This window comes from Strongylocentrotus purpuratus, unplaced genomic scaffold (assembly GCF_000002235.5).
Source record: "Strongylocentrotus purpuratus isolate Spur 01 unplaced genomic scaffold, Spur_5.0 spur5_scaffold_14, whole genome shotgun sequence".
In the NCBI taxonomy this organism is placed as follows: Eukaryota; Metazoa; Echinodermata; class Echinoidea; order Camarodonta; family Strongylocentrotidae; genus Strongylocentrotus; species Strongylocentrotus purpuratus.
The window spans coordinates 10,354,590-10,380,188 of NW_022145599.1; the positions used below are offsets into that span (position 1 = coordinate 10,354,590).

Genomic DNA, 25,599 nt, shown 5'->3' on the forward strand with positions numbered 1-25,599 from the left:
GCGAAGCATCCCTCACGCGGAGCCGTTTTCAATCCATTTTAATGTATATATTGGAGAAAACTGCCAAGCATGTTAACGGCGCGCGATAGCCGAGTGGTCTAAGCGTTGGTTTTCGATACACCATCCCGTCTTCGACAAAAATGTAAATTATTTTTTATTTTTTATTTTTTAGTCTATTTTTTTTCGGCATATAAAAGTATTAATGACTGCTTTAATATTCGAGAAATAGTTGTTTTCATACGCTCTCGGGAAGGTTACAATTGGGCTATTCCCCTCGGCTATTCTAACCTTCCCTTGAGCGTAATAAAACAACTATTTCTCTCAAAGCAGTCATTAATACTATAATATTGTGATAATTTGAATAAACACCAATTTCAGGCCAAAATGGTAAGGGCCGGGGTGGTTCAGCATTTTGGAGGAAAATATTTTGTATGCCTCCGCCACCGAAGGTGGTGCCGGAGGCATTATGTTTTCGGGTTGTCCGTCCGTACGTCCGTCCGTCCGTCCGTCCCGTTTGACCGTTATCACAATATCTCAAGAACCATTTAAGATTTAAACTTAAGACTCGGGAATAGTATATATCACCATAGGAAGACGAAATGATTAGATTTTGGAGTACGTAGTTCAAAGGTCAAGGGTCATAGAGGTCAACTTATGAAATTCCATACATTGAGATTGTTATCATGATATCTCAAGAACCACTGGAGATGTAAAACTTCAAACTTAAAGATAGTATGTATCACCATAGGAAGACGATCTGATTAGATTTTGGAGCACGCAGGTTAAAGGTCAAGGGTCACAGAGGTCAACTTATGAAATTCCATACATTGAGATCGTTATCGCGATATCTCAAGAACCACTGGAGAATTTTCACTTCAAACTTAATGATAGTATGTATCACCATATAATATCTCAAGATCCACTGGAGATTTAAACTTCAACTTAATGATAGTGTGTATCACCATAGGAAGACAATCTGATTAGATTTTGGAGCACGTAGGTCAAAGGTCAAGGGTCACAGAGGTGAGATTGTTATCATGATATCTCAAGAACCACTGGAGATTTAAACTCCAAACTTGTTTAAATTGCTCTATGGCGGAGGCATCATTTTCGACTGCGCGCAGTCAAAATTCCATCTTGTTTTGTCCATGAATTTGGACCCACTTTCATTAAATCAGTTTATGTCTTAAAGGGATAGTTGAGTTCTGTTGCAGAGGGTGCGACACAAAATAATTTTTTGTGAGAAAATGAAAAACTGAGTGTCAAATTTGAAAGAACATATAATTCAAATGACAAAATCATCTTTGTTTGATCAAAATCGGTTCAGAGACGGCTGAAATATCCATAAATATAACGATTTCTAATACTTGTGTACCACCACAAATATTAGATAATTTGAAAAAGCCGTTGAAAAAACGAAAAAGCGCCTTTTTAGTCGTATTTCAGCCAATGCCAATGTTGGCTTTTTTGTTGGCATTTTCGTGTTGGTTATATTATGCACAATCAGTCGGCCCATGTATTTTTATTTTTAATTAGATAATTAATTAACAGTCACCATATTTTTTTGAAAGTGGAGCTGAATTGGTATGGTCGTATTGGCTAACTTTCACACATTTTGGGGTCTAAAATTACCTTCATAGCAATTTTAGGTTCTAAAAGGGCACTGGAACTGTCATAGATAAGAATAAGAGCAATAACCATGCCCTTTGAAGGCATTTGCGGTCTGAAAACTGAACTCAACTATCCCTTTAAGTTTGGTGACATCCGTAACTTGCAAGCATTGATCTATGACATGTGTTTCAATGGGATGTCCACAAACTCGAGACATATATTGTTGGTGGGTTGGTTTTACCTGACTGCTAAGAAAGCATGTGTATATGCTAGTGGTAAGAAACCAGGGGACAGATGGCTGTAAGTACTCTCCAAGAAACTTGGTAATGCATAACCAAAGCGTAATACCTAGCGCATCGAATTGGTTTCGAACCCAAGACCTCTCGGTTACGAGACCACGTACTGCTCTACCACTGAGCCATATAATGTCTCACTCTTTCACATATGACAGTTGTTTCGAAACCAAACCTTATTTTCGTTGAATTTTGTTTCTTTTTCAGGTGCTGAAGGTAATACTTTGTATTACAGGACCTTGTGCCCCTCTGCACGGCAGACTGCCAGTCTTCATTACAATGTGCACAGCATGTTTGGAATTTCTGAGGTCAATGTCTCTTTCACGTAAGTATGCCATTGGATAGGTTTGATTGCATGGGCCGGAATTCAATTCAATACTTCAATATTTTAGTCAGAAATATGAGTATTTTACTCAGTTTTCAGCTTAGATAAAATACCTAGCCAACTTCCGTATCCAGGCGATGCTTTTGGGCTATAACGTATTTTAGCCTAAATTTATTCAGTTCCCTATCTTTAGCCGACTTAATTAAGCCAATTATTTTGGAAGCATTGATTGCCGGGCACACTTAAAGCTCCTCTAAAGTGTTAGGAGTCTCAAATATTTGATGGCAAAATTTCATTTAAATTGTACAAAGATGTTAGAGAGGATGTCATTTAACACACACATGCAATGATTTTCAAAATATGTACATTTTAAGGCCAATATTTGATGAAAGAATACAAAATTGTAGCTTTCTGTTGTATGCAAAAAACCCATATACTTGTATTCTTTCATCAATATTCGTCTTCAAACACATTTATTTTTGTTAATGTTAATTCTAGGATTAACATTGACTCAGTGTGCTTATGCCCTGACATAATAGAGCATGATACGCCATGCATAGTTTTTGGTAACTCCCTTCTCCGCCACCCCTTCCCCTAAAAAAACACTCCAAAATTATCAGATTTCTTTGATTTTGATTAACAAGATACATGTATTGAACTCTCACAGGCTGTGCCACAGAATGTTATATGTTCTAACAACCTTTTATTTCTGGGACTTTACCCTAACATTACACTGACATGACTTTGTACCCTTATAATCGCCATTTAGGATGCTGGCAAACATCCGGAAGAAGCGTCCTTTCATCATCTCCCGCTCTACGTTCCCATCCTCAGGGAGATACGGCGGTCACTGGTTGGGTGACAATAATAGCGAATGGCCTGAGATGCACTCCTCAATTACAGGTCACTAATTCTATAGCTAATTCTATATTCTAAGTGAGAGAGTAAGTAATGAAAAGAGAGAGAAAAAAGGAGAGAGAGAGAGAGAGAGAGAGAGAGAGAAAGAGTAAGTGTGATTTTGAGTGATCCCCAAGAGAGTAACTTAGGGAGAGTGAGTGAGTTAAGTTTCGATGTGAGTTAGCGAGTGATTGGGTGGGTGGATGAGTGAGGGAATACAAGTAGCTTGGGATGTAGAAATGTCTTGCTTTTGGTTTCTCATGGTAATTTGAAATAGACTGTAGAACAGCCAAAGCTTCAAACTATAAACAATCAAAATGGAGTATGATCATATGGATGGCAATGATACAGCATGAGATTAGATCCTTTCTTACTTCAATTAAGCCAGTAATATTTCCCTCCATTTCAATGTATCTCAAGACATTTTAAGTAATTTTAATTTTTTTCTTTAACTACTTCTTTAAAGCCCCACTGTCCTACTTGTAGCTACTTGCTCCCTCTATATAAAAAACTTCCCCAATCAGTGCCTGTTGGTCCCCCATGATCCTCTTTTTCTTATGTTAGTTATGAGCTGAGTTAATGAGATATCCACCTGTCAGTGACCTCGCTGTGTGGTCTAATCCCTTCTGGCCCTGTAGTATTGACGGTCTTTAATATCAACATCCCTTTACTGTTTTATAGATCAAAACATTTAAACATACATTTTTATTCGCATTCTCTGGACAGGTATCCTTAATTTCAACATGTTTGGAATCCCGATGGTTGGAGCTGATATTTGCGGCTTTAACGGTAACACCACGGAGGAGCTCTGCACACGCTGGATGCAGCTGGGCGCGTTCTACCCGTTCTCTCGTAATCACAACAGTCTTTACATGAATGTTAGTAGAGTTCATTCATTTTGTTCCGGGGCGTACTAGTGGATGGAAATTGGGTTCCAACTGGAATAAATGGGAGTCGGACTTTTCCTTTTCAATTTGGATAAAAAATGAACAAGTGGGAGCATTTTACATGAAAGTTCATTGTACTTGTAATATTTAAAACTCAGCAGTGCATGTTTTATAAACAGGAAATACTGATATGTTTAAATGTGATTGAGCCCTTGCTGACTAAATGTTCCCATTTCCAGAGTTTAACCCTAACCCTGACCCTGGTTCCTCTAGGCTAGTGTAAATGGTCAATCGTTTTTTGTAAAGAAGCAATTAATATATGATTTTTTTTTTAAAGGCATGTTTATTGAGTAAGAATATTCTGTGTGTTATGAAATTAGAACAATTAGTATGTTGCCAAAAAAATGCTTAGAAAACCTTTTATATTCATGTTTTGGTAAACAGTAATTACAGTATGTCCTTTTAAATATACGAAGTGTTTGACACACATGTTTTCTCTGCAATTTTAATGGTCACACAATATACAGAAGGAGTCAGCATAATGATGAAAATGTGGTCTTCAATGATAGTACAGTCAAACCTGTTTTAGTGATCACCTGTACATAAACATGTACCGGTACTGAAGGAACTTGTACATAAAGACCATTTGCCTGTATAGACCACTTTTCTTGTCTCCCTTGAGCGGTCTTTATGTACAGGTTTCACTCTGCATGTACATATATCTAACTCAATTTTGATGTTATTGACTCGTGCTTGATGATCCCTTTAAAATATTAACATACATTTATATAAATCGAGGGGTCAGTACCATCAGTGACACAAAGACGTAACTCCATTTTGGCCATTTTGAGAAAAAGTGGTTCAGGTGTCACTGAGCACTTGCGCCTAAAGGAGTTTACATGTAAGTCTATGTTTCACTAGCCATTGACTTGAGGTATTGGGTGGAGTCAAGTCTTTGTGTTCCCTGGAAAACCCACATTTTTCTGAACATTTTTATATCAAATACTTATTTTGGCAAAATATGGAGTTACGTCTTTGTATCACTGAACCCTCAATATATTTGATCCTTTAGGACCAGGACCCAGCGGTTTTCAGTAGTGCCAGCCAGGAGTCTAGCAGGAATGCTCTTCTCATCCGATACTCCTTGCTTCCGTACCTCTATACACTGTTCCACAAGGCCCATGTGAATGGCAGTATGGTAGCCAGACCACTCTTCTTCAAGTAAGCTCCCTTATGATAGGAATTTAAAGGAATTTTTTCAGAACGAACATTAGGCCTGTCTTCATCAGCTTGAGTTTGCCAAACAAAACTGCTATTTTAACTATTCCGGTCGCAAATTAATCAGTTGATTTTCGTTTTCATCAGCCTGTATTTGCAATTAGCTGGATAGTTGGTAGAGAAAATATCAAGAGAAATCTTGGTCTTGTTTCCAAAATAGCGGGCTAATTTTCACGCGTCCGAGCTAGTTTTTTATGAGAGTATCGGTCTGGTGCAGATGCAATTTTGAGATTTTGACAGCTTACAGCAGAAAGAAATGGGTATTCACATTTTTTTTCATGTTTTTTTTTGGATCTGGAACTTATAAAAGGGGGTACAAAACAAATACAAGGAGTGGGAGGAGCAACATATTATAATTATGTATTTACGGAATGCCAGTGCAATTTGAAATGGGTAGGGGGAGGGAAGGCATACCGGTACCCTAAAATATGAATGTACCCTAAACAAGTTTTCTGGGTGTATTACAAGCATTTGCATTCAATGACATTGAGTTGTTTTAAATCATAATAGGCATAATTTCAAAGAGTTGTTCAAAGCAACGACTATTTACGAGCATAAGAGTTTAAATCACTTTTAAGTACAAAGTAAAATTCTACACACCAACAGTGTATTATTGATTTACTTTCTTTCCCATCCTCCCGTCTTTTCAGTTTCCCTCGTGATCCGTCCCTTTACGAAGTTGACACCCAGTTCATGCTTGGTGGTGCTGTGCTGGTCAGTCCTGTTCTTACTCAGGGTGCTACTTCTGTCTCAGCCTCTTTTCCTCCGGGTCGCTGGTACAGCATTACACCAGTAAGTTTTTGTCTTGAATCAGTTGAAAGCTAAAATTCATTCCACAAATAAATATTGTCTCTCTCTCTATTGATATCTAACACCCCCCCCCCCCCCCTCCTCAGTATGTGTCATTTTGGATTGTACAACGCTTTTTTCTGTAGCCAAAGTCCTACCCCAGTCAAATTCCTAACTTCAATCCTCGACCCAAGACTATTCCTGATCCTAAACCTAACTTTGAACCTAAAATAAATCCCAATCACAACTCTAGCCCTAACACTACATCTTTGATGAGACAAAGCCCCGTGCAAAAGTCACAAGAGTATGTGTCGGGTCATCGTCCTTTTCGGTATTTGAACACATCTGCTCTGTGAACATGGTGCCATTGTAGCAAAAATTATCAATAACTCATTTACTGGTATTAGATATTTTAATAAGAAACATTAAAAACATTTGACTATCAAGAAATTTATTTTAGAGCACACAGAATTTTTTTTAAATTTAATATTGATGAGAATATCACATTCATTTTATATAAGAAACCACAGAGTGCTTAATTTCCTATCAGTCTTTACACCTGTTTTTATCAAATTGCTTGATCATTCATTGTACCCGACTGTTAGGAAAGCAAGAGTAGTTGTGTAGCAATTAGATCTACACCTTTTTGGTCCAATGTGAGGGACTTCGATATTGAGCATTATAATGTTACCATTACCAAAATAAATCAGTGGATTGACTGCTATTGAAAAAAGTCCGGATATTTTCATTATGAGACCACTGAGCCTTCACGTATCTTGCATGAAGCCTTGTGACTTGGTAAACTACCTAAAGAAATTAATAATTAAACTGCTGAAGCAAAATAGAATGGTGTTAGCAGTGTACTCACATCTGCACCTTATAATACACAAATAAGCGAGTACACAATATGGCTGTAGTTCAGTTGAGGATGGGTACTTGTGCAAATTACTTCAATGTATTTCTGTTGCATGCACAATGAATTAAGAGCTCACAAGAATGCTCACCTTAGTCGGGGGGGGGGGGGGGGGGGGGGGGAGACCTACTGGGCATAGTAATCATTGTGTTCTTTTAATTTGTAATAATTATGTTTTTACTTTATGTACATTACATGTATGACTTGTATGAAATTGCCAAATAAATAATAATAATGATAATCTACACCACAGAATTGCCTTGGTTTTCATGTTGTATGTCAACGAGCCCTCAAGAATGTGTTTTGTTGTACTGAACATCATTCCACTTTCATTTTCAATGTTCTAGGAGCCCCCTCTGACATTCAACAAGACCACCAGCATGGTTCTAGACGCTCCTCTCGGCAAGATCAATCTTCACCTGAGAGGGGGCTACATCGTTCCTACAATGATACCCGAGACGACAACGACGGAGACAGCCCAGAATCCGGTCTTGCTCGTCGTCTCTTTGGATGAAAGTGGGACAGCCAAAGGACATATGTATTGGGATGATGGAGATGATATCGGTAAGAGATCTTAGGTTTAATTTCTGGACTATACCTACCCGTTGACCCTGTAATGTTAAAAAAAAAAATACTGTTAGTAGTACATGTATTACTCCCATCTCCTTCCAGTCATTCACCTTTCTCCCACTCCCATGATCGAAAACAGAACCCCATTATCCATAGACAGTACCCCATTATTCCCAGACACTGACCTCATTATCTTTTTATTATAAACATTTGACCATTGACCACACCAGAGAGTTAACTTCATGCAAGGAACCACATTCCAAGAACTATGACTCATAGGCCCGAACTCCAGTCACTTGCACTGTGCATCACCACTCCCCCTTATACCAGAGCAATCCTACTATTGACCAATCAAAGCATGTTTAGATTCCCAAATGATAACGCCCCTTGAACTATGAAGTTCCTAAATGAGATGAGAGGATATTACTTGCAGGGTAGAACAGAAGTTTGATGCTTCACACTGCATGAGTAAAGTCAACCATTAGACTTGCTCTCGACTAGATAAACTGATCTCAACAAAAAATTACATCAATTTCTTTAGATGAGTATGTGAGATGGCTTTTGTTTTGGATTACACATCTTAAAGTAGTTACTCTTCTTTAAAAAATTGTTTAATCGTCGTACGTCAATGACATAAAATAGAATCTACTCCATTCCTGCAATAATTGATTGTAACTTATGATGATTCTTTCTGTTACAAAAAAAAAAAAACGTAAATTACAATTGATTTTGAGGATGTGATTGATTGTAACAGATTTATTAATTTGGGGTAAATTCAAATAATAGTATTCATAGATGATCACACTATTCAAATTGATGGAAAACTTTTCTTTACAGACTCCTATGAGAATGGGAAATACAGCTGGTGGAGTTTCACAGCTCAAAACAATTCTGTGGTGTCTTCCATTGAGCATGATGGTTTTTCTGGGTCTTCAAAGATGGTATTCTATGGAGGGACAGTGAATGGCGTTACCACCAAGCCCTCTAGTGTCACTCTCAACGGCCAGGATTGTACGCATACATACTTGGAAGACGCCCAGGTACGTTCTAAACATTTCTAATTTCCTGATTGTTTTGTATTTGTGGGCAGAACTTTGCATTCCTCAATCTAATATTGTTGTTACCTAATCATTATAATTGAAAGAGTACATCTTCATGAAAATATGAGCAGAGCTTCTTATTATTTCATTACATGGAACTGGGACAGTTTTTTTAAATGAAAAGAATTACATATGCACAAGTTCTCCATATAAATCTCAGCAATGACATTTTCAAATTTAATAACATTAAAAATTTATGTTATACACAAATTGAAATGAAAGGTGATGTTTTGATATTTTATTATATATTATTTGGAGAAATAAAGTTATATTAAAATATGTAGTCAATGAATTCATGCAATCCATAGTACAGTAAATACATCTCATTTTCATGTAGTTTGAACTCTTTAATATCACTTGCTTCAATCTTTCTTTGTTTCTTTGTTTTTCAGTTACTGGATATTGCTTGTCCAAAGCTTCCGTTCAATAAATCTCTGGTCCTGCACTGGATCTAGAAATCATGCCGGGGAAAAAAAAACTTTTTTTCTTCCAAAACGAGACACTGATCTGCGTGAAGGTTTGTTGAGATAGGACGATGCGTTAAACCACTTAATTAGGTCTAATTTGGGGATTAAACTGACAACAAGGTATATTTTAGAAACGGAAGTGAAACTTCCTTGTATGTAACTTCTGAAATATGAAGGACGCAGAATGTCTGTCTATAGCCACGTGTCATTTTGTGTAAAGTATCAGGAGAACAAGGCGACATGTAGGCATGATAGTGTTGAAAACTTGAAAATGGCCTTTCTGAATATTTGTACCACTATGCAATATATCATTGTTATTGATTAGGACTTCTTTTTATTTCATGTTATGTTTTATATGGGTATGTAGATTTTGTAGTGAAGTTAATGACTATTCGGAGTGCACATAATAGGTGAAACATTCATCAAAATTCTTTGGATAGATAGCCTTGTAATTAATATCTTTGATCTATAGACGTAATCCAAGAATAAGTACTGATACTCAATGGGTCTGTTGCAAATTTTGTTGTAAATGTATAAAAATTGAATGGTGAATTATAATCATGTTCTTGGCATAAAATGCACTGTAATCCCAAATTGTCTATTTTTACAAGGTAAATGGAATAAAATCATGACTGTCCTTATAAAATGTATTGTAATGGTGTATAAAGTTTTATATATATCATTGGTTTAGAACATGAATGTATTTTTTCTATGTAAGAATAAAGAGTAAGCACCTGTAAGCCTTTGTCTGATTCTTCAACCCCTGTATAAACAGTACAGGTGTGTTTATTTATCATTTTGTGATGAAATCATTGCTTTAGACTCTTAAAAATTGAAAAGAAAAAATTATGGCAATGTCTTATGAGAATTGTGTTTGATGTACATGCATTTCATTTTCCAACCATCAGTACTGTTCATTTTATTTGAAGGCTAGATGTTATGTTCTATGACATGTATTGATGTTTGAATGTTTAAGTTCTTGCTGTGCCACAAATTGTTTATAAACAAACCATTGATTAATGTTATTATCATCATCATCGTTTATATATCAACCTTAAATTCGGTACATCTTATTTTATCTCAGAAGAACTAGCTCATTCTTATTTCAACAAAGCATCAGAGACCATTTTAATCTTGGCTGAAATGTACTGCTATTCTATGCCATAGGCAATCTGCATGTAGTAGCACTAATTGGCATGATAATTGCAAATTGAAGCGTCATATGTAAGCTAAGAGACTGTTTTTACTTTTGTATAATCTTTATTTACTTCCAACTGAAATACTGTAGGTTATTGTTAATATAATGCATCAATCATAAAGATTTGTGATAAAGAAAGACAACTTTTCTTTCAACTTTCTTATATAAATACTTATAAAATATTATCATTACAATACAGGCACATACATTCATTGAAGTATCAATGGCACAGAAATAAATACCATGAATATTTTTGCAATCTACCATGAAAAGTACTGTTATTGTAAGAAAGAATATCATGCTCAGAATGATTTAATTGTGAGAGATTTATACAATTAAATAGACAATTTTGAATTTAACTCAATACTTGCAACGGTGTCATTTCTTTTGTTTCTAGAGTTGTATTACGAAGAGTGATGGAAGAGTGATGGAAGTGAAAAACAATTACAAAGCACCTTGAATACAGTTCAAAATTATATATACAAAGCAATTTAAAAATGAATACACTTCATAGATTATTTGGCAGTGTCACTATAGAGATGAGAGAAGCTAAACTTATATTCACTTGCAAAAGTATAGAAACTAAGCATGGAATATGTTGCATCTGAAACCCGGTGCACACGATGCAACCAGACATCGATCCGATTTTGGAAGAATTAACAATAGCATTTGATATGAACATTTAAACTTCAAAAGTGTTAATTATCGAGGATCTTAACTGATGAATTAATAATTATCATGAATAAAATCAGAATTTCAAGGGAGTTCGTGCTTCCATGGTGATAGTGTGGTACGGTATGTCACTGAAACAGCTCCCGTAGGATTTTTGTGCCAAAGTTGATTTTTTTTTTTTTTGCATTTTTGGATTCATTGGGGTCCAAGCTATCAGAAATTGATGGGGTTCAAATTTTCCTGAAGACACCAAATTTCCCTATAGCGCGTTATATAAGCCATTTTGGCGCCCAATAGGAGATAAAGAAGAGAGAGAGAGAGAATGGGAAATTAGTGAAAGAGTGTACAAAATGAGATATAAAGGTAGAGAGCTAGTACCATAATCAAATAGAACTGCAGCTATTCAAAAGTTTCTTTCATAAACATTGACACAACCATCGGCACCCAGTAGCAGAGTCTCTGCATCTTGCAGACACAGTGCGGTAGAGGTCTCCCCTGGTTCATGGCCGCGTGCCTCCATCAGTAACTGGCTGGAGTGAAGATCCCACAAGCAGGTGTGGCCACTCGTCAAAGAAGCAGCCAGAGTCTTACCAGTACACACTGAGACGTCATGGATTCTGAGATGAACAGGGTGTGTAAAAGAGTATGGTGGAGGGGTGGAGGGGGGGGGGGGGGGTGGCAAACAGGAAATTGAAAAGTGAAATGTACATGTCATGTAATTTACATAAATACCATGTTAATAGGATGGACCACTTTTTTTATTATACAATATACATTAACAACAACAACAACACATAAAGAAAGAAAAAATACAAGAAAAAAAAGTATGTACAGAACGACAGAGCTCTTGAATTCAAGATAAGTTTTTAAAGGCATATTTCTATCGCCAGATAAAAACAGTGGGTTATTACATTAAAATTTGTCATAAATGTTGAACAATATAGAATTTCTGTATAATGAATGGTGAGAAGAGGTAAAAAAATAACATGCCTGTGTCCGAAAGAAGCACCTACTCGGTGATCCCTTTGATATTATAAACCGATTAATCTGGGTGAATTCCTTTGTTGCAATTTTTGTCTTCATTTCTTACTTGTAGGCGATTAAATCTGGCATATGTGAGCAAGGACAAGGGGTAGAGATACTTACTGGACTCCAGGCTGCATGCATGGGGCCGAGTAGTTCAGTAATTTGGATGAACGGCCATTCAGGGGATTGAGAACCAGGAGACTGCAAGCGGGTTCCTCAGTGTGGTCTTTGTGGTTATCATCATGCTTGCGACACGCTACCATGAACAGAAGACCCTTGAGAGAGAGAGAGAAAGAGAGAGAGAGAGAGAGAGAGTTAGCATGGACAATCAAGACAGTTTAAAATAACTCAAAGCTTATCTCACAGGGGAATGCAAGAGGTCTTTGTAGATGCCATCCTGTTTCCTACATGCTACCATGAACAGTAGACCCTTGATAATACAGATTGGACAATCAAAACACAATTAATCAATGTTCATCGCATTGAAGACTGCAAGAGTGTTCCTCGGTTGGCCTCTGCAGTTATTATCTTGCTTGCTGCATGTGAAGATCAAGACAGTTTGAAATAACTCAATGCTTATCTCACAGGTGACTGCAAGAGGGTTCCTCAGTGTGGTCTTTGCAGTTATCATCTTGCTTGCTGCATTTGACGATCAAGACAGTTTAAAATAAATCAATGCTCATCTCACAGGGGACTGCAAGAGTGTTCCTAAGAGTGGTCTTTGCAGTTATTATCTTGCTTGCTGCATTTGACGATCAAGACAGTTTAAAATAACTCAATGCGTATCTCAAGGGGACTGCAAGCAGGTTCCTCAATATGGTCTTTGGGTTTCTTTGCCCGTTTACTTCATGCTACAATTGTACAATGTACCATAAAGAGTAGATCCTTGAGAAAGACTTGACAATCAAGAAATTATTTAAATAAATCAATGTCAATGTCAGAAAAGACTGCAGGAGCGTTCCTCACAGTGGTCTTTGGGCTTGATAACCTGTTTCTAAAAACCAATATCTTAGACCTTCGTTGTATAGATTGATGATATAACACGCCTCAGTGAAAATAATGACCATAAAATTTTATTTTCAAGTACACTACCAAAAAAAAAGAGATAAATGTAGCTGAACAAAAATACCAGCTAGGGCACTTCATCTTACCGATTCTGCAGTTGCTTCAATAGAGTAATTCATCTTCTGATCTTTCAGGCAAAACTCTTGCACAAGTTGATGGGACGGTACATGCCTGTATTAAAACACAAGTTGAGTTGTAAGATTCATTAACTGATTAATAAAAAACTTGAGTATACTGATATCTTAAGATTAACTACAGATCCATGGCACCGAGCTACTTCATTATCCTAGTAGTAAACCAGATAAATATTGAAAGAGAACATAGAGATTTAATTTTTTTTACTATTAAATTAGTTATAATACCAAAATTCTCTATATTTACCAACATATACTGATTTCCATATAGTTTCAGCTTCACAGGTTCTCAGTGGTTATTAATGAATGAGTATTTATGAGATACCGGTAAGTTTTCAATAGTTCCACTATATATGTATATCATATATTATCTGTGGTCTTTATGCACTGCAACATGATTATAAAAAAATAGGAGTATCCTTGTAATATAGATCAGCATAAAGCTAGAATTAAATAAACTTCATTAGCACATAAATTCACCCAGAGTAAGTATATACATCTAAAAATCCTTATACGGTTAATTTTGTTTACAATGTTCATTCTTATTTATACTCTCTCTCCACCTCTCCCTCTCTCTCTCTCTCTCATCTCTCCCTCCCCCCCCCCCCCCCCCTCTCTCTCTCTCTCTCTCTCTCTCTCTCTCTCTCAATCTCCCTCTCTCTTTCTCTCTCTCTCCTCCTCCCTCTCTCTCTCTCTCTACCTCTCTCTCTCCCTCCCTCTCTCTCTCTCTCTCTCTCTCTATCTCTCTCTCTCTCCCTACTTCCTAACCAACCTTGTATTCTGTCTCCTCACAAATGGCCCTAAAAATTGCACTAACCCATGAGCTTAGAAAATACACAACTTCCAAAATCAAACTGTGAACCAGTGAAAGTGTGGAAGGCTATGTGACATGATGCTTACCAGAGCAATGCTTCTGAGTCAGTCACTCCAAGCAGCATGTGAACGGCATCTTCAACTACCGTCAGCGAGTTGATCCTATCCTTTGACGCCGGTAGAGTCACGGAAGGAAAGTCTTGTCTCTCACTGAATGGATTAGAAGAAACAAGAAAATCCTCAGCATTATGCACTGTCAAATCGCTTCATAAATATTATGATGATAAATTGAAAATATTAACAGCTATGTATGTGCTGTTGGCATATCATTTGAATTACTGAAATTATGAACACGTACACTATATATTTTATTGAATTTTAAATGCTAAAAATATTTTTAAAATAATCATTTGTTCATTTATATAGCTCTCTCGCATGATTGGTTTAAGCGCTTTACATTGTATAAAGGTATATAAAAATTAAATATTATTATTATTATTATTAAAGGTGAGAATAAAAGTCGTTTAACTTCAAGCTGAAAGTAATGAGCATTATTAACACTGTGTCAGGAAATTAATTTAACACTCTGCCTACAGGATCACCGGGTGAATCATGCATTAAATCTTTGACAATGACATAATTCAGGAGCCAATGTGTTAAACAATGTCATTACACCCAGTGTTCAATACAGAGGACCTGTTTTAATCAGCATTCAATCTAAATATATCTTCCAGTGCAAAATGTTTGTACAAAATATTCATGTAATGCAAATATAAAAAGTAATACACATTTGAGATTTGCTAGTATAACAATGATATAAATTGATCAATTAAACAACCTATTACGATAATGAATGAATATAAGGAGATATATTCATACCTGCCATTAGCACTAAGCCCTACGATCAGCACCTCTGAACCGATAGCCTTCTTGTGGAGAGCTATGGCGGCCTTTCTGTCTTGTAGAGCACAGAGGGATGTACAGGTCATATGGGGCATAACTGCAGAGGAGAGGACTGTGGTGTCTTTCCATTTTGCTTTCTTACAGTCCCACCTGATGCATCTGTTGGTGTAACAATCAAATCAGATTGAGTGCTCAAATCTCTGATGTTAAAAGGGAAAACTTTACAGAAAAATAATCAAGATATTGATTGTATCTTATTTTATAAAGAATTGTGAGTTTCTATCAGCCAAGTAGTTATATCGGGTGCCATTAGTCTATTTCAGATGATGGCAATAAAGCTCACACCCAAATAATTCATGAGGAGACACATTTTGATGTAAATTTCACCATTGAGACAAGATGGAAATATCAAACACAACTTGTTACACTTGTTAACAGGGCTGGGTGAGTGAGTTTACAGTCAATTTATTCACTGATTTTAAAATCAGAGGTACAAGACAAACATTACTACTTTAAAGAAAATTACTGTAAAACCAGATACTTGCGATGGGAAAATTGTAGACAACATCAAATATTCACAGATTAAACTCTACCTATCGATGCAAAACTCAATTGTGATTTGATCATTATCACTATGAACACGACGGACAAAGAAAGAGGACAACATATACAGTTCCTCATTCTAACCTCAACAATTGCTGTGGTAGACAAAGGAACATCCCTTCACTGCTCTTATGTAAAAATGTGTAGAACAGGTGAATATGCATGTGACACCTGTTCTACACATTTTTACATAATAGTAGTGAAGGGATGTTCCTTTGTCTACCACAGCAATTGTTGAGGGTAGAATGAGGAACTGTATATTTTGTCCTCTTTCTTTGTCCGTCATGTTCATAGTGTATGTGGCATGAAGATTTACCAGACGAGATCACTCAGGAAAGTTTCTGGTTTTAGAGTACTCCTATTCAATTACAGACCATTAAACTTATCAATAACGAGTCACAATCACTCTTACAAGCTACTGAAATCGTGGCATTTGGATGGCTGAGAGCAAATTTGTCCTAAAAATTGCGCATTTGTTATTGATCACAAGTTTTTATGAAACGGGGCCCAGGGGGGCGTTTCACAAGACTTGTCATCAGTGACAAACGACAGTTTTTGTTATAAGCTACTGAAATCGTGGCATTTGGATGGCTGAGAGCAATTTTGTCCTAAAAATTGAGCATTTGTTAATGATAACAAGTTTTTATGAAACGGGGTCCAGGAGGGTGTTTCACAAAACTTGTCATCAGTGACAAATTACAGTTTTTGTTATAAGCTACTAAAATGCTTGCTTTTGATTGGTTATCAACAGATTTGTCACTGATTTTTGTCATTTGTCATTGAAAAAAGGCTTTGTGAAACAGGGCCCAGGTGTACCTGACAGAGTGGGATCTATCCTCATCTCCAACCACAACAAGAGCTTCGACGGCATCGGTCACGTCTGGCAGAAGAGTGAAGAAGGTGACTCTCTCGGGACTCTGGAATGGTGAAAAATAGAGATCAAGAATTGATAATAACATGGAGTAATGGTAAGAGTAATAATAATAATAATATATTCATTTGTAAAGCGCAATGACTATGTGGATCTATTCTACTGCGCTGCAAGAGCTCGTAAATGCTGTGCTAAACATATACATACTTTATGAACAAGTGAGTTTTCAGTCTTGATTTAAAATGATCTAGTGATCATTGATGGGGCTTTCCTTATTTCTAGTGGTAATCTATTCCATAATCGAGAGTAAGACACAAAAAAAACCAAAAAAATTCAGACTTGTATACAAATTTCTTCAAGAAGTAAAAATATAATTTGTTATGACAGGTTGCTGTGTATTTCCAATTCATTTATAAACTGAATTTTAAACATTTTTTCAGATTTTAATGTTTAGATAGATGGGTTATCATACTAATTTCTTGCCTCATCTTAACCTTTTTGTTATGATTAGTTGGGTTTTTATTTTATGCATGCCAAAGTCATAGTTGCATAGAGCTAAAGTTTTCTAGTCAACTTTTCAGTCAACCTAAGTTATTAATTGAGAAAGTGTTTGATTTATAATCCAACTGACAAAACAACATAAACTTTCAAAGATATCTTTTACTTTTAACACACTTCTGTTAAAATCACAGAAAAGGGGAAAATTGACTTTAATGATATGCTTAGGGAAAAACAGGAAATTATTGGAGGGAAACAAAACAAATAAGTCAGTAGAAAATAAAAGTATTCATTAGTTTACCTTACTTGTTCTCCATGAAAACAAAACCTGAAAAACCTTTCCTGTTTCTGCAGTCCTGAGTACCCAGAAGACGATTTCTTTAGGAAAGACAACAGCTATCAAAGGTTCTGATACATCCTCAGTGACAAGCCTGGATGAAATGATGTGCTTGACTTCTGTTGAGTGCTCCGTCTTGTGCTGGAAGCAAAAGACAACCATCATGCAAAATAAAAAATACTATTGCTGTCTGGAAAAAGTGTCTAGCACAGTGTAGCTCATCTCATCTATACAATTTTTAAATTTTAATAAAAGGCAGGTATATAAAAGACAATAGTTTATATAACAGGTACTTTTGAATCAATATCTTGGAGGAAACTTTACTACTATCACTAGACAGTTACAGCATATTGCTTAGCTGTTAAAAGATTAAATTTATACTAAAATGATTCTAAAATGTGTATTCTCATAGATTGAAGAAAAATAATTGGCATTCCCTTCATTAACTGACATGAGCAAGTATGCAACTTTATCAACTTGTTGGGTTGTTTCATTTTTGTTGGGGGGAAGGTGATTATCTAGGGGACGATAAAACTTTAATCTACATGTAATTTAGTTTTATTTGGAGTGAATATTGAAATCCTCAAACTTAAAAATGATATCTAAATTTTCTGTCCCAAATGATTTTAAAGGATAATCAGGACTTGATCATGATTAGTCAACTCACAGGAAGAAAGGTTTATGGTACTTACCTTCAGGCAACCTTTGAACTGGAAGCATTCCTTTACACTGAGGTCACTTCCAGCTATCTCCTTCCAGGAGTTTCTATCAAACTCTGATCCATCTCCATAGGAGTCTGTGCACTGAGATTGGGCTTGAGGCATTTCAGCAGCTTCCGGAGGAGTCCCTGTGGCTGCATCAGCCATTGGAGATCCTTGATTGACATTACTGCAAAGGCTAGATGGAACTCCTGGAACTCTGGAAGGAATGTGATCCAGGATGGGTTCCTTGATGTCGTAAAGGTCAGGTGCAGAAGCCCTTTGAGATGTACGCTGTTCATCCTCTTGTATGTCATCACAAGGAACAGGCAGTGGGTAAGACAAACTCTCTGAAACATGGTTTTCAGCTTTGGGGATATTGCTTGTGCCTTGAACCGAGCTACCAATTAGCTGTGTTGCGCTCACAACTGGAACAGCAATGGCCACTGATGCTATGAGTTCACTTTGTGACTTGGGCAGGATATTGGGATGACCATTCATGTCAAGATCCTGTGAGAGGCGCATATCATGTTCCTCAAGAGATAAATGGCCTGCACCAACTTCTTGAAGGTTGTCTACGTTTTTATGTTTAGAATTAACATCGGGTGGAAGTTCCGGTACAACATCTGCCAAGTATACTTCTGACATCCACTGATGTTCACTGCATTCCTGGTTTTCATCATTGTGTCTTCTATGTTCTGGGCTGGAAACGTGATCGATTCCATCCCCATGTTGAGATGTAGACTGCCTGACTGTTGGGCTGTCCAGTGCATCGATGGCTGTTGAAGCTGGAGAACCTGGTGAGAGACCAACCAGACACTGAGTGGATTGTCCAGGACTACCAAATACCCGAGGTAAGGCAAAGTTACTTGGGACTTGAGTCTGTGTGAACTGGCTCTCCAGGGGGTTATTTGTCATCTGAGTGATGGAGATGTATTTATTACCTTCACACACTGGGCCTTCAGCATGTGATACAGTGTTTTCAACAGGGTTCCCCTGGGAGTCCAAACCAACCTGAAGGTGACAAGGAGATGTGGTAATTCCAGTTTCTTTCCCAGTCAGCAATGCATGATTGCTACTAAAAAGGGTTGTTCCATCTTTGTCATCACATATGTTCTGTATTTCATTTCGGTCTCTATCATAACTACAAATATAAATATCTTGAGATTTTTGGGAACGATTGCTGGCATTATCTTGTTCATTGCTTGATCCAGTTTGAGCTAATGTTTGAGAGGTTTCAGCTGTTTTTGTAACACTACACTCTGAATCATTCTCCAATTTCTTTCTTGAGGATTTTCTTCCCAGCCTCCTTTTAGTAGTTGCTGGTTTGCGCAAAACTTTCATCTTCCTTGGAGGAGACGACTCCTTGCGCACATAGTCCTGTGACTTCTCAACAAATGTACAGGTATCATCTTTTACCAAGTCTATCTTTTCAGAAAGCCCAACTTCCGACTCATCCTTTTCAGCCTGTACTTGTTGTGCATCCAGTAATTTGGTGTGAACAACTGGCTCACTCACCGCAGCATTTTGGAAGGTCCTCGGCAGAGAGCCCGCTCTCCCCTGTGAACTTTTAGAGGATCGTTTCTGACCGGTAGGAGGTGCAGAGTGCTGATTGGGTGAGGGCCTGGACATGCTCCTGGTTTTCCTGACATAGTACTCTGCAGGATACATGAGTCCATCAATCCAGGAGTGGCTACCCTCCTGGCTGTTCTGTTGAGACACTACAAAGTCCTTAAGGCTGATGTCATCCACCGAAAGATTGTCAATGCTTCTCTGGTTCTTTCTCCTCCTCCTCCTCTGGGTACCAGTCTTTCCCTTCCCTTCAGGAGGCAGAGGACTCCTGTGGGATGTGATTTCTTGGGAGTGTATTAGAATGTCTTGAGAATCAAGCTGGACTGAAGATGGATTACTAGTCTTTCCCTTCCCTTCAGGAGACAGAGGACTCCTTTGGGAAGTGATTTCTTGGGAATGTATCAGAACGTCTTGAGAATCAAGCTCAACTGAAGATGGATCATCAAAGTGGTTGATGTTCTGCTGAGTGTCACTATGTCTCAGAATGTTTTTTGTGTCTTTGTCATTGACTCCACAATTTCCAGACATTCTGGTACTTGTTTGAGCCATGTCTACTTCTTCAGTGTTAGTTTTCTGACTGCTGACCTTCATTTCACTTTCATCAATATCTACCATTTCATCCATTATTCGTTTGGACGCACTTTGATAATCTGTATTCTGTGCATCTGTTAGAGGTGAAGGGTCTCTATCCTGATTGCATTTTGCTCTCATAGCATTTAAATGGTCTGAATTTGAATTCTGACTGGACACAATGGACTTTGCTTTTGTCACTGGCTCAAGGTCCTCAGGAAAAGTGCTTGGAATGACATCAGGGTCTTCTGTGCCTTCCTCATCTGACACACTGTGTATCATGTCTTGATGGCTATCAGATATTGCCATCTCTTTATCCACCTCGACATGCAAATAGTTCCTAGTAGAATTATCAGGTTTTGACATCATCACAGATGGATTCCTTTTGACTGCTTCAGAATAAGTGTTTGATGTGCTATTAAGATGAGAAACTCTCATTGCAGAAGGGGTCTCTTGTACTTCTGCTGCCATTGGCATTCTCATCTCATCATCTTGAGTGCACCTTATTGAGGTTTGAGTATGAAAGGTGTCTCTTTGTGTTACATCTTGAGTGCACCTTTTTGAGGTTTGAGAATAAAAGATGTCTCCTTGTGTTTCATCAAGTATAATGACAGATTCCTCTAATGCCTTGTTGTGTCTTTTCAGCCCATACCCAGACACAGAATCTTGGAGCGGTTCTTTTTCTGCATGTCCTGGTGACTTAAATTTTAGTGCACAGGGGGACGCAGCTTGCAATGACGCATCAACTGTACCCATCTTGACATGTGGAGACTCATCCTGAACATCTGTATCAGCAAACAGATCAAACTGTGTATCCAATGGAGGTGTCTTTGCATCTGGGGAGGAAAGTATTTCTTGCACCTGACGAGAATCCACTTCATGCTTCGTGTTATCCAGAGGATCCGACTTCGACTTCGCTTCATCAGTACTGGTGTCTTCATCCTTTACAACCGATACATCTTGTTCTGAATCAAGACGATCTGATGACACAAAGCCTGCATTACCATCTTTTGACTGGTCAACTATGGTAGCTCTGGATGATGAAGCCGTCACCCATTTCTGTTTCTTCGATTTGGCTCTTCTGAACAACTTCTTGTTGGGTCTATCTCCAGACTTTCTGAGCGAGCTGTCTGTTTTCTGGACTTGACGTAGAGGTGACACACTGGAAACAGGCTTTTGATTCACTCCCACAAGAACTTCTCCTGACTGCGCATGGGCAAACGCAGTCCCTTGTCCTGCATCATGTCTGCTGCTCGTTGGCGTTGATTGACTTGACGGGGCAAAGGACACACTCCGACGCTTGCCGCTTTTCTCTCTGGACGCGGACACTTTAGGTTTCGATGACAGGCGCCCTCTGTTGACCAAGGGTAAAGAAGGACTACCTGTATTCTCTGGGGTGTCTTTGGGTGAGTCGGCTGCTTTGGAAATGGTGCATTCTGGAGACCCATCTGTGGCCTGCTTCCGCTTGTAATCTGCAATCTTTTTGCTGACATGTCTCTTCACTCTGGTAGCTTTGTCCGATTTCTGTTCAGATGAATGATATGGTATACAGAATTAAAGATTAAGCAATTTCAATATTTTAATGCAAAAAATGCACAACTATTGCTGTGGTTTTATTACAGATTGTGACTTGAAACAGTACATGTGAAATTGTGCTACATCTATTAAGAGAGTTGAAACAGCATTCTTATTACCGGTACACACTAGTCACTTCTACATGTATACAGTAGTCTTGCAAGAGGTCAGAGGCCTTATTCCAAAAACTATGTTACCTTTTATACAGGGGGAAATGATGGTCTGACTCACAACAAGCTGAAGTTGTACTGCATAATAAACACTAGTTACTTGTACCTGTGTCTTTTAACTATGCGTCTATGCAGCCAGTCTTGCATGATTATTCATTCGTTATAACATTGTTTCAGGTACATAAAAGATACAACATTTCAGAATACCACCCACAAAATTTACAATGCACATAAAAAAATTTCATCAATTTGTATATCAACCTATTTAAGGAAAACAGAATGGATGTACCAACATATCTTGAATGATATCTAAATCCAAATGCTAATATTTAAATTTTAAAAGAAGTTATAGCAATAAATTGATTTAATTTTCACTTACCTCCAGCTTCTTCTGCATCTGTGCATACTGTTTTTTCATGTGAGCTAGACGCTCTTTGATCTGCAAATTAAATGTTATGGATGCAACAGCTTAGTGAATGTACCAGTATTTCATTTCTCTATTCATCATTCCTCTTGAGGAGGAAGGGGTTATTATCAGCACCAGCAGTTTTCTTGTGTTTGGTCTCTAGAGATCAATTATTTGAATTTGATTTTAATAGTACACTTTGTAATGTATGGAACAAAAAAATGAACAAATACCTGGGTCTTGCTATCAAAATTTTGTTTGAACTTGGTTTGTTGGTAGTTTTGGGAGCGGGGATAAAATTGCAATGTGCAAGATGACATAAACCGCTTTAAACAAAAATCTAAAAATATCATACACAAAAAGTATGGACTATTTTCTAAATTATCTTGATACAGTGTATGTATCCTATTTTCAATTATCATACATATACATGTATTATATTTGTGTGTAAGGTGTAAGAGAAACATATACCTACAGCTTGAGGAACAAGGACATTTGTTTATAATGCATGGTAAATACAGCATCATATATTGGATTTTTTTTTTTGAGGGGGGGGGGGGGTCCACTTCCAGACAGGTGACAAACAAATTACCCCATTCAATAATTTTGGTTCAGTGATCTTGTGCTAGATTTTAATTGTGCACACTAATCAAAGTATTAAACCACAATGTGCTCACAATGAATTCTGGAGCTTTAACCCGTCTCTCCCTCAATGAGATGTTCAATGCCCAGTTCAATGATCTCATTGAAAATGTATGAAACTTCTAAAGGTAGTCAGAAGCAGGTGGACTAAGTTCCAGAAAGTGAGAAAAATGGGGGAATATTTGGAATAACAAGTGTAGTTCCACCCAGTGTCTTTTTGTAAGCAAAGAAAGTATATATATCACTGACTCTTTCAGAATGAAGGACCAACTCAAAATTGAAGATATAGATCTAGCGCTTTAGAATTTTTAGATAACCTGATGATAACATTGTAAATTGGCATTTTTGAATTTGAAATTCCAATCTTACCTCTTCTTTGGTCAATCCAGCAGATGGGCTCGCCATGGTGAAAGGAGTAGGCCTGCTTTCAGACGTCTAAGGCTAAACCATAACTGTCTACATCTCTATCTCCATCTTCGTAACGTGGGATGATCATTAATCCATCCTAAAAGTAGAATAAGGTGAAAAAAATACAGTATGGATGGGTGGACTGATGGAGAAGGGGGGGGGGGGAGAAAAGGGGGGAGGGGGGAGGGTTTCATCTAGGCAAGTCCAAGCCATTGTTCTGTATGTCACAAAGAAACCACATCTAAGATTTTAGTATACCGGTAGGCCTATAAGATCTATCCAATGATTGTATTCAGTTAATAGCCCTACTAGAGCTTTTATCAGGCTAAATATGAAATGAAAACAAAAACTCATTCTATGTCATATGTTCAAAACCATACAAGATATAGTGACGTACAGGACAGCAAATTACCAGACACCTTGGGCTTGCCCTGTCCTGATGCTTAACACAAATACAGCTGTCAATTTTGCCTGTGATCTTGTGAAGTTGTGTGAGAGTTTCAGAAATTCATAAGAGCAAGAAGATCTCTGGCCAAAAAGATAAAAATTTACAGGCTGAAAAAATCAATTGATCCATCAAACATGCAAGGTTATTTTGATCATTAAATTTATAGACTTTTAACTTGTTACCGTTACTGTTAGATATTCACTTCACTTCAATATTGTTTAGAACAGACAGTAGAGCCTAGACTGCTTTGTAATTTAGAGCCAGTACAGTAGTACAGTAGTAGAGGAGATTTAGGAGACTGTCTCTAATTTCTAAACTAAAGTAATGTCATATTGTAGGGATTCACTAGATCTAAGTACAAATGGGAATGACCAGAGATCAGACAGGAATTGGAGATTAAAACACCTTTAATCAGGCGACAACGGCCTCTGAAACAACGATAAGAATATCACAGGCAACTGTCCATTTTTACAACTCCCGGTCACCCTCACGATCACGTTTATATCGGTATCGGTTGACGATAACAATCCCTAGAACTCTAGAGAGGTCTATATTAAAGATAAGACAAAGTTTCATACTTTTGTCAAGATTTTTGGTGGCTAATTCTAGACTAGTCTAGAATCTAGATTCTAGGCCATATTTAATTTGGAGACACTAGACCTGGATCTAGACAATAAGACAGTCTCCCAAAAAGAAAAGAAAATGAAAAAGGTAGCTCCCCCACAAACACTCATACACACACAGAAAAGCTCTACACTCCAACCCTAGCCTTGCTCCATGCCCCATACCGCTAAAGAAGCGGCATGCAGCGGCAACTGAGCTGAGCTGAGGAGTACCGTATTTAATAAATAGTACTAGTAGGCCTAACAGTTAGACCCCTAAACCCAATTTCGGACTCGGCTACGAGTACGAGTAGCGGTGCATGGATTTGCATGCATGGGTCCGGGAGCGAGGTATCCATGCAAACCTTAACCCTCTTTTAATTGTGAACAAATACCCGCGATTACAATTATTTTCTGATGCGTATGTACACATTAACTACATTTCTTTAATTCGTTGCATCTTTTCAAGAGATGAGAAGGCAATGTACTTACATAACTAGGCAATCACGATTAGCTAGGTCATTTCTTCGAGTTCTTTCAACTCGATTTTCCCGCAAAGATTAGTCTTCATCGCAGCCGCAAATCTTTATTTACAGACAGGTACGGCAGTGTTTCACTCTGGATCAACATTTATTGGAGTAGTGGAAAATGGAAACCGAAATCAATTTATCACAACCTCGAGAAAATACCTAGAAGAAGCATCCATTAATATTTTTTAATATTTTTTAATTAAAGCTTTGAAGAAAAAAAATTGTTATGATCTGGGGGACCCATGCAACCCCCCCCCCCCCCCCCCCCGGCCCCGCCCCACCCAACCACGCCCCCATGGCATGGCATGAAGAGAGTTTTTGCCAGATCAAAGGCTAGATTTTCATTCATACATTTCAAATGAGAGTAAACTTGGACATATGTAATGTCAGATGGAGGATTATTTCACATCATGCATTCACTTCATGCATATTCATAATAGGCTGTATATAGCTGTTTAAAAGATTTCTGATTGAAGACAAATGTGAAGAACGTGCAGACAGTAATTCAAGCAGAGGGTTAAGGTAAAGCCAGAAAAAAAATAAGATGAAAAATAGTGAAACACTAATAATGAAACGGTGTAAGAGCGATCTATACATAGCAACCGGCTCTTCAGGGATCTGTTGTGTGTGTGTGTGTGGGGGGGGGGGGGGGCAGATTCCAAAAATTCTCTGACAGGCACATAACTGGGTGATTAGGGGACACTTTGATTTCTTAAAAATTTATTACA

The 25,599-nt window shown here is 37.6% G+C and overlaps 2 protein-coding genes across 2 annotated transcripts; one reads left to right on the forward strand and one right to left on the reverse strand.

Annotated features, from left to right (window-relative positions):
• The first annotated feature begins 2,105 nt into the window (after window positions 1-2,105).
• On the forward strand, window positions 2,106-10,692 carry LOC584437 (lysosomal alpha-glucosidase). Its single transcript, XM_030984158.1, has 8 exons — window positions 2,106-2,229; window positions 2,999-3,132; window positions 3,853-4,004; window positions 5,086-5,234; window positions 5,942-6,083; window positions 7,341-7,557; window positions 8,401-8,603; window positions 9,056-10,692. The coding sequence occupies exons 1-8, from the start codon at window positions 2,195-2,197 to the stop codon at window positions 9,116-9,118; spliced, it is 1,095 nt and encodes a 364-aa protein (XP_030840018.1). The 5' UTR covers window positions 2,106-2,194; the 3' UTR covers window positions 9,119-10,692.
• Window positions 10,693-11,280: 588 nt separating this feature from the next.
• LOC584396 lies at window positions 11,281-24,962 on the reverse strand. The gene is made up of 11 exons (XM_030984159.1): window positions 24,834-24,962; window positions 23,253-23,388; window positions 22,215-22,274; window positions 17,943-21,614; window positions 17,215-17,391; window positions 16,361-16,461; window positions 14,918-15,100; window positions 14,126-14,248; window positions 13,178-13,262; window positions 12,147-12,301; window positions 11,281-11,617 (listed from the first exon to the last, which is right to left on the reverse strand). The coding sequence occupies exons 2-11, from the start codon at window positions 23,286-23,288 to the stop codon at window positions 11,404-11,406; spliced, it is 4,806 nt and encodes a 1,601-aa protein (XP_030840019.1). The 5' UTR covers window positions 23,289-23,388; window positions 24,834-24,962; the 3' UTR covers window positions 11,281-11,403.
• Window positions 24,963-25,599: the final 637 nt, after the last annotated feature.